The sequence below is a fragment of the Lactuca sativa genome, chromosome 2, assembly GCF_002870075.4.
Source record: "Lactuca sativa cultivar Salinas chromosome 2, Lsat_Salinas_v11, whole genome shotgun sequence".
Taxonomy (NCBI): Eukaryota; Viridiplantae; Streptophyta; class Magnoliopsida; order Asterales; family Asteraceae; genus Lactuca; species Lactuca sativa.
This window is the reverse complement of record NC_056624.2, coordinates 19,658,081-19,667,769: the sequence shown is the minus strand read 5'-3', so window position 1 is coordinate 19,667,769 and position 9,689 is coordinate 19,658,081. Positions and strand designations below refer to the sequence as shown.

The 9,689-nt window shown below is 36.0% G+C and overlaps 1 protein-coding gene across 1 annotated transcript; it reads left to right on the top strand.

Moving 5' to 3' along the window:
• The first annotated feature begins 413 nt into the window (after window positions 1–413).
• On the top strand, window positions 414–1,210 carry LOC111917456 (uncharacterized). Its single transcript, XM_023913145.1, has 4 exons — window positions 414–460; window positions 551–707; window positions 815–1,021; window positions 1,160–1,210. Exons 1-4 carry the CDS (start codon window positions 414–416, stop codon window positions 1,208–1,210), a joined length of 462 nt encoding a protein of 153 aa, XP_023768913.1.
• Window positions 1,211–9,689: the final 8,479 nt, after the last annotated feature.

Below are 9,689 nucleotides of genomic sequence, written 5' to 3'. Positions count from 1 at the left end.
AAGTTCCACATATACCCATAAAACGTTACTATATTTTTTGAATAATTTATTTTTACAAAAATGCCCGTAGGTATTGACAAAAATACCCTAACCATTTATGTATTAACCGTTGTACGTTTAATGGAAATTATGACAATACATAGTCTAAACACTTAGGCGCCATAAATTGGAGTCAGTGTCATCTCATCGTTTTAGTTTATCGGCGATAGATCAACTACAATCCATTCCCAACCATCAAACTTTTGGCATGTTGATCAATAAACCCTAAAATCATTGTTGTTACATAATTTGAATTACACTCGAAGCAGTTAAACATAATGGCAGCGAGTTGTTCATCAGAAAGAATGCGAACAAGACAACAAGGAACAAGGATCACTGTTTTGCCATCGTAAATGATCGAAAAAATAGTAACTATGGTTGGGGGAAAATCACCAATCGATGCTTTTAAGTGCCAGTTAGTGTAAGTATAGTGTACAATACTTCTATTATATTTGTATACATAGTTAATTTAGTGTTTAATAGATGAATTTTGTTGATTTGTGAATTATAGTTGCAAACTCTTTAGAGATTCTGCAACATTAGACACAATATATCAAACCATGGATAAAAAGCGATTAAGGTTTCGTCCATTTAGTGCTGATATGTATGAAGTCTTACGCAGATGCAGAAAGTTGAACAACCCATACATACTCTTCAACTATGGAATGGTACTCTTTTTTATGCATACGGATAATTACGAATGCAATTTGTTTTCTATATTTTTATTATTAAAATTGTATGATTACTTGTTGTATGTCAAGAAAAGTATTTTTAGTTAGGAGAAGATGACGCAGGGAAACAGTTGCTTCAATATGCAACTGATAAGGGACAGTTGGATGCTATCTTCGTTCTGGGAATGTTATTGATGGCCGAAGGCAGTGAAAGGAAGCAAGAAGCTCTAATCATGTTGAATAATGCTTACATTAATACAAGAAGATGTTGGAATCTGAGACAAACCTGTTACAAGGTTCGAAGCCACTTGGTAAGGGGAAGGAGATCAAAGCATATACAATTCTATGGCTTACATAAAAGTTGTGCAAAGCATCCTTTTGTGAGCAGTTATGGAAAAGCTTTTATGCATCAATACATTTGGTTGTTTCATTGTGATATTTGTTTGTAGGATGCATGTTTGGTTGAGTTTGCTAAGATGTTTGACATTAGTTTAGAGTAGTTATATGATGGTTGTTTGATTTATAAAATTAGTGATGCATATTATATATGTATTTTGGTGTAATGTGAATACATACTTGTAATTTGATTAAATATTAATATATATTAATTTGTAATTTGGTTTAATATCAATACATAAATGTATTCTATTTTGGATTTGGTAATTTGGTTTAATATCAATACATAAATGTATTCTGTTTTGTATATTTCTTACAAATATAAATGGTTGATAATATGTTGGACTTTCAAAGGCATGGTGATCGCATCAAAGCCTACGACTTATGACAACACCAAGAGGATAGCTCATCAGCTAACCCTCACAGAGATCCAAGGAATAGAAGTGGTCTCAAAGGCTGAGTCTCCCAAAGCTAGAACACACAAGCACAAGTTTAATAAGAAGAATCCCAAACAATCATCTGAGAAAAGACAAGAAGTGGCAACCAACTACGCAGCCACAACAGCAGTACCTACTCAACCAAAGTATGCATGGTTCAACCACTGCAACCGTCATCACCCAGGTGACTGTTTTGTTTTCACGAAATGCAAAAAGAAGGGGCACACTGCTAGTTATTGCAGGAGCACAACACCTACAACAGTCAATCAGCAAACAAATACTGGAACAGGTCGTGGTGAAGAAAGAAAGTGTTATGATGTGGAGAAGGTGCACATATCAAGAAAGAATGTCCAAAGTTAAGGAGTTAAGGAGGCATAGGACGTGGCAGGGTGTTTGTCATCAAAAGCGGAGATGCTATCCAGGACCCTTCAGTTGTATCTGGTACGTTTCTCATAGATAATTTATACGCTAGCATACTCGTCGACTCTAGAGCATATCGAAGTTTTATAACTCCGACATTTATAAAATTGTTAAGTCATAAGTCTAGCAAATTAAAAGAAATCTACGAAGTAGAAATCGCTAATGGGAAATTTGAGAAAACATATAAAATCCTACAAAATTGTCTGTTAACTCTTAATAACTACTTTTTTCACGTCAACCTCATGCCAATGCCTATCGGTAGTTTTGATGTCATAATTGGCATGGATTGGTTATCTTCACACCACGCCAAAATTTGATGTCATGAGAAAGCCATACGACTACCCTTACCAAACGGCGAAGCCCTGATTATCTATGGTGATAAATTTGGGAAGAACCTCAAAGTCATTTCTTGTACAAAGACCCAGAAATATCTACATAAGAAATCTAGCGCATTCTTAGCCCACATTGTAGATAAGAGAAGAAAGATAAACGAAATCAAGGACATACCTCAAGTATGTGATTTCCATGATGTGTTTCCTGAAGATCTACCTGGAATACCTCCCATCCGACAAGTTGAGTTTCGAATCGACTTAATTCCAGGAGTAGCACCAGTAGCGAAATCTCCTTATCGGTTGCCTCCATCCGAAATGCAAGAATTATCTAGCCAACTACAAGAACTTCTTGACAAAGGCTATCAAACCAAGTTTTTCACCTTGGGGAGCACCAATCTTGTTTGTCAAGAAGAAGGACGGATCCTTTCGAATGTGTATTGATTATCGGGAGCTGAACAAGCTAACGATCAAAAATCATTATCCGCTTCCAAGAATTGATGATTTATTCGATCAACTGCAAGGATCTAGCTACTACTCAAAGATAGATCTTAGATCAGGATACCATCAACTTAGGGTACAAGAGGACGGCATTCCAAAAACAGCATTTAGAACTCGTTATGGTCATTATGAGTTCTTAGTTATGTCTTTTGGATTGACCAACGCCCCAGCAGTATTCATGGATCTCATGAATCGCGTTTGCAAACCATACTTGGATAAATTTGTGATCGTATTTATCGATGATATATTGATATATTCACGAACCAAGGAAAAACATGGTCAACACCTGCAAATAATCTTAGAACTACTAAGAAATGAAAAGTTGTACGCTAAATTCTCCAAATGTGAGTTTTGGATTAGAGAAGTACAATTTTTAGGTCATGTAGTTAGCAATGAAGGAATTCATGTTGACCCATCCAAAGTTGAAGCAATCAGGAATTGGGAAGCACCAAAGACGCCAACAGAGGTGCGTCAATTCCTAGGACTTGCTGGCTATTACCATAGATTCATAGAGAATTTCTCCAAAATAGCCAAGCCGCTTACAACACTAACCCAGAAGGATACGAAGTTCAACTGGGAAGACAAACAAGAAGTTGCTTTTCAGAAACTAAAGCAAATGTTGTGTAGTGCACCAATCATATCCCTTCCAGGGGGGACATAAGATTTCGTTGTATACTGCGACACATCAAATCAAGGATTGGGATGTGTGTTGATGCAAAGAGGAAAAGTTATCGCCTATGCATCACGACAAATTAAGGTGCATGAGAAGAATTACACTACCCATGATCTTGAATTGGGAGTTGTAGTTTTTGCACTAAAAATCTGGAGACATTACCTATACGGTACTAATTTTACTATTGTTACCGACCACAAGAGTCTCGAGCACATCTTCGACCAAAAAGATCTTAATATGAGACAGCGAAGATGGGTCGAATTGTTGAATGATTACGAATGTGAGATTCGTTATCATCCCGGAAAGGCAAACGTGGTAGCAGATGCCTTGAGCCGGAAAGAATATATTAAACCCCGACGGGTACGAGCATTAACCATAACTATCCATTCTAACCTTTCCGCACAAATTAGAGAAGATCAACTTGAGGCTCTAAAAGAAGATAACATCAAGAACGAAGCCTTGCAAGGAATGGAAAAAGCAACTTATACAAAAAGATGATGGAATGCGACACTTTATGAACCGAATTTGGACGCCTAAGTTCGGTGGAGTCAGGGACTTGGTCTTAGAAGAGGCCCACAAGTCCAGATATTCCATACATCTAGGCTCTGACAGAATGTACTTAGACATAAAAGTACATTATTGGTGGCCAAACATGAAGGCATAAATTGCTACTTATGTGAGCAAATGTTTGACTTTTTCTACAGTAAAGGCAGAACATCAAAAGCCTTCAGGTTTACTTCAACAATCGGAAATACCTGAATGGGAATGGGAGCAGATTTTAATGGACTTCATCACTAAGTTACCCAAAACTCCTAGCGGGTTCGACACTATTTGGGTAATAGTCGATAGGTTGACTAAGTCTGCCCATTTCTTACCAATTAAGGAGAATGACAAGATGGAGAAGTTGACTAGAGTTTATCTTAAGGAAATTGTTAGATTGCATGGAGTTCCAAGTTCTATTATTTCTGACTGAGATAGTAGATTCACTTCACGATTTTGGCAATCTCTACAAAAATCCTTAGGAACACGTCTAGACATGAGTACAACTTACCATCCACAGACTAATGGTCAGAGTGAGAGAACCATTCAGACTTTAGAAGATATGCTCTGAGCCTGTGTAATAGACTTTGGAAATGTGTGGGATACTCATTTACCATTAATTGAGTTATCCTACAGCAATAGTCATCACACCAGCATCAAGGTTGCACCGCTTGAGGCTCTTTATGGACGAAAATGTCGTTCCCCAGTATGTTGGGCAGAAGTTGGAGATACGCAGATGGCCAGAGAGCATACAAGCGATATCTTACATACTGGACCAGAAATAATCCATGAGACAACTGAAAAGATTGTGCAAATTAAGGATCGATTAAAGGCTGCACGTGATCGTCAAAAGAGTTATGCTGACGTAAGACGTAAGCCTTTAGAATTCCAAGTTGGAGATAAAGTAATGTTGAAGGTCTCTCCTTGGAAAGGTGTAATTCGATTCGGTAAGCGAGGCAAACTAAACCCACGGTATATAAGACCTTTTGAAATTCTAGCTAGAATTGATTATGTCGCATACCAACTCAAGTTGCCTCAAGAGCTAAGTAATGTACACGATGTTTTTCATGTATCAAATCTCAAAATATGTATATCCGATGACACTCTTGTGGTACCTCTCTACGAGATACAAGTCAATACCAAACTCAACTTTGTAGAAGAACCTGTCAAGATCATGAATCGAGAAGTCAAAAGATTAAAGCAAAGTCGTATTCCCATAGTGAAAGGTCGATGGAACTCTTTGCGAGGACCTGAATTTACTTGGGAACGTGAAGATCAGATGAAAGAAGAATACCCCCAACTGCTTGACAAAACCCTAACCACAAGATAAATTTCGGGACGAAATTGTTCTAACGGGGGGGAGAATGTAACACTAGTCAAAATAGGTCAATAGACAATCACATGTGATTATGCCAATCATGTAATATGATTATGTTAACCTAGTAATGTGGTAAGAATGTTATGTAGTTCATGATAAATTCTAATACAAATATGAACATTCTTTATGATACAACTCAAAGTATACGTCCATACGATTCCAAAAATATAGAGAACGTCTGAATCTGACTTCGCATGAAGAAGTTATGATAACCGAACACTATAAATCTCTATAATAAGAGAAATTAAAAATAGACTTATAATTAGCTATTTAAGTCTAAAATAGAGTTGTAGTACTACTAAATACCTACGCGTGCATATAAAGAACGTCAAAAACGGAGTTCGTATGCAAAAGTTATGGCCTTCCGAAGATTTAGTTTTTAAAAACCCTAAACTAGCTAATTCAGGACGTGAGTTTTATGACACTCACGACGTGAGTAGTCATTCTGTCATAATTCGGAATCTAGAAGCTGCGAGAGGATAGGATCCAAAATTCATGACGTGAACTTTATGACACTCACGACGTGAGGAGTCACATGGCCACCTTCCGAAGCTAGGTACGCAAATGGCAAGTCTACGGAGTGAATCAGGCAGACTCACGACGTGAGTCTTATGACACTCACGATGTGAGTGTCATAAAATCTTACTATAAATAGCAAGATCGACCCCAGCCATTCTTACACCTGATCTCCTTTCTCCTCTCTCATTTGCTGAAGCCCTCTTGCATCCTGAGCCCCGACGACCTCGTACGCTGACCGTTTCTGCTTAGATTACATAGAATCACGTTACTAAGGTGAGTTTCACTGCCCCACTTTCTAATATTTCGGGGGAAAACGCATGCTAGTCATTGTATATATGTTATTATTATGTCTATATGATAGTATATTAGTATCAACATAGATAGTTATAATAATCGGGATATAGTTATTTCGTATCTGAAAATATACAACTATCGTAACGTTGTAAACATGTTATTGTTATAGTAGTATATTAATGTAGATCTTGAGTTATACTTAGGATTCTATATATATATATTTTGTGTGCGATATAGTTCTGAAGTTATATTCGGAAGTTTTATATGTTAAGTTATATAGTATGTTGCAATTAATAGTTTTATGTCAAGATAAAACTAGATATGTTATATGTTGTTATTATTAGTTTTATGTCAAGATAAAACTGGATATGTTGTTATTGTTATTTTTATGTCGAGATAAAACTAGAAACGTTATATGTTGTTATTATTGGTTTTAGGTCAAGAGAAAACCTAGTTTTTAACTTCAAGATATAGCTGTTATACTGCCTAAATATTATGAAGTTAGGAGTAATGTTTAAAAGCAAAGTCTAGTAACTTAAGGTTTTAGACTTGAAGATGCTTTTGTTGTTAGAATTATAGGAAGCCATCAAAGTCTACATGAGTAATTGTATTCATCAACTAAGATTGGGGATCTTATCGGAAATCCTCTGAACTGTAACCGTTAATCCCGTGTGAGCGAGGAAGTCGTGTATAATTACGGGCTGACCACCCCACTTCTGACTGTTAGCTACAGTCAACCAAAAACAAGTGATGAACTATCCTTTTATTTGTTATTATTTCGGCGTCGATGAAGCGTACGGTGTTGTTTCTCATGTTAAATCATGAGTGTATTTGTTCTCATGGTAAATCATGAGTGTATTGTTCTATCAGAGGTATTATGTCATAGCAGCGGTTACAGGCTCATGGTAGCAAATTGTTAGAAACATTATACCTTGTCGTATACAAGTATTAATGTTAAGTATAAGTTTTCCCCTACTTATACCTTAAGATTAAGAAATGTTTAGGTATAACACTTAATTGGTAAGTATACAATTATACCTAATGTTGGAGAGTCAAAATGATACTTTCAAAACTATACTTTTGAATGTGTAAAAATGTATTATTTTATGGAGTCAAAACCTGTGGACTCACCAACTTTATGTTGACGTATTTTAAAATGCATGTGTTTTCAGGAACTTGAAAAACAGGTATGTATTCGAATAGGAGAAGTTTTACTAGTATCTTTCTGTTCTTTAATAAGTATGTCATAGTTGGATATTATGTAATAAATACTAGAAAAAACAATAATGTAACTTTCAAATCATCAATAAAGGTATGTATTTCTTTAAGTATTGTTCAATGTATGTTATATAACTGTGATACGAAAAATGACGTTACACTACCCGGTGTTTCCGCCGACGGCCGGGGTGTGACACATGATAACACCCATGGATGACATACGGGTCGTGATAACACCCATGGATGACATATGGCTCGTGGTAACACCCATGGATGACATATGGGTCGTGGTAACACCCATAGATGACATATGGCTCGTGGTAACACCCATGGATTCCATATGGGTCATGATAACACCCATGGATGACATACGGGTCATGATAACACCCATGGATGACATATGGGTCATGGTAACACCCATGGATTCCATATGAATCATGGTTGTGCCGGTTGAGTTTTAAAATATATTGATTTTTTTTAAATTCTGATTTTTGACAAAACTACCCTTACTAATCACATATGAGCCATTGTATGTATGAGGGAAATTTGGTCTTTTTATAGTCAACATCTTGTAGGCGCCATAATATTTTCCAACGAATCACGTTGTTTCAATTCTTTAGTCTTATTTCAGTCGCTTGCAATCAACCACAATTTCAAAATTCCAACAGTCAAAATACCCTAAAATCGATTTTACATAATCGCTAACTAAGTCGGCCAATAATATTATGGAAGCAACTACTTGTTCGAAGATTCAATTGAGAAAGCAAAGCAAATCGCTAACTGACATGCCATTGTATGTAATTGAGAAGATAATAGTGGAGGTGGGAAATTTTTCAGCAGTCGACACTTTCAAGATGAAGATTGTGTAAGTTTTGTCTTCGTTCCTTCTATTACATGTGTTTATTTCTTTTGTGCTTACAGTTAGGGGCCAACATTTTTGTTTTGTTTTGCAGCTGTAGAATCTTGAATGAGGCAGTAAAAACGGAAGAAATATACAAACATATGGAGGTAGAGGGTTTACGATTTCGTCATTGGACTGAAGAGAAATATGCAGTTGTCAACAAATGCAAAGATATGAGAAACCCAAATATTTTGTTCATGGATGGATTGGTACGTTGTTATATATATGCATAGTATTAATTTGTTTCTTGTTTTGCATTACTTTAACTAGAAATTATATGTTTAATGTTTTTTTAGAGTAATTTATTTTTCTTGGAAGCTGATCATGAAGGGAAAATGATGCTTGAAGAAGCGTCTGCATTAGGACATCTGGATTCAACATTTGTCCTGGTAATGATGCTGATGGCAGAAGGTAGATAGAGGAAGCAGGAAGCTTTGGACATGTTGAACAATGATTACCGAAAAACAAAAGGTACTTGGAATCTTAGAGCAACCTGTTCTAAGGTTCATTTCCACTTAGATAGGGACGTGAGAAAACATGTACACTTCCATGGCTTCCATAGAACTTGTGTAATGCATAGGTCTGTGATTAGGGTTTCAAACGCTTTTATTGCAGGATAAAAATGGGTGTTTAGGTATGAAATTTGTTTGTGGGATGCTTGTTAAATTAGGTTTTCTATGGAGTTTGGGATCATTTATGAGTAGTTTGTTGATATATTAATAAATAGTAATTTACTTGGTAAGTAGTTACTTGATGTTGTTACTTGATATATGAATATATAGTAATTTACTTGATAAGTAGTTAGTTGATTTTTTTACTTGATTAGTAAATATGTCGTGTTGTTATTAAGGGACTAAAATGTAAAATTTTGAAAATTCGTGTGGCAAAATGAAAGTCAAAAAAACCTTACTATTCCTAACTTGGTCAAGTTATAATATATATACATATTAGACTTTATATTATGTTAGTAAAATTAAATGGTTGTGTTATAATTATCAAATTTTAACATATATGTTAATTTAGTGTATGTTACTTTAGTGTTTATATTATGGGTTGCTTATAGTGTCATGATAATACCCTTGGATGACATATGGGTCATGGGCTACCACATTAATGAACTTGATGATTCCACGAGTTTTATTGCCGGAACAAATTTTCATAGCTAAATATCTATGAAATTGAACTACTCTATAACATCCTGAATTCAGGTGTGTCTCTTAAACCCTTCTCATTTTCCCAAGTTGTCAAGTTAAGCCCCTAAAATTAAATGTTAAGGCAAGTGAGTACGTTGGGCGTACTGAAGAGTACGCGGTGCGTACTCGCACGCTTAAGTTGGACGCGGACTCGCCTGGGTACTCTGGGCGTACCCAGGG

Excerpts from the sequence above, each read along its gene's own strand:
- LOC111917456 (XM_023913145.1), top strand. The coding sequence starts at position 414 with ATGGTTGGGGGAAAATCACCAATCGATGCTTTTAAGTGCCAGTTAGT. Across the intron at positions 461-550 it reads GCTTTTAAGTGCCAGTTAGT|TTGCAAACTCTTTAGAGATT; the intron begins GTAAGTATAGTG and ends TGTGAATTATAG. Across the intron at positions 708-814 it reads TACTCTTCAACTATGGAATG|TTAGGAGAAGATGACGCAGG; the intron begins GTACTCTTTTTT and ends AAGTATTTTTAG.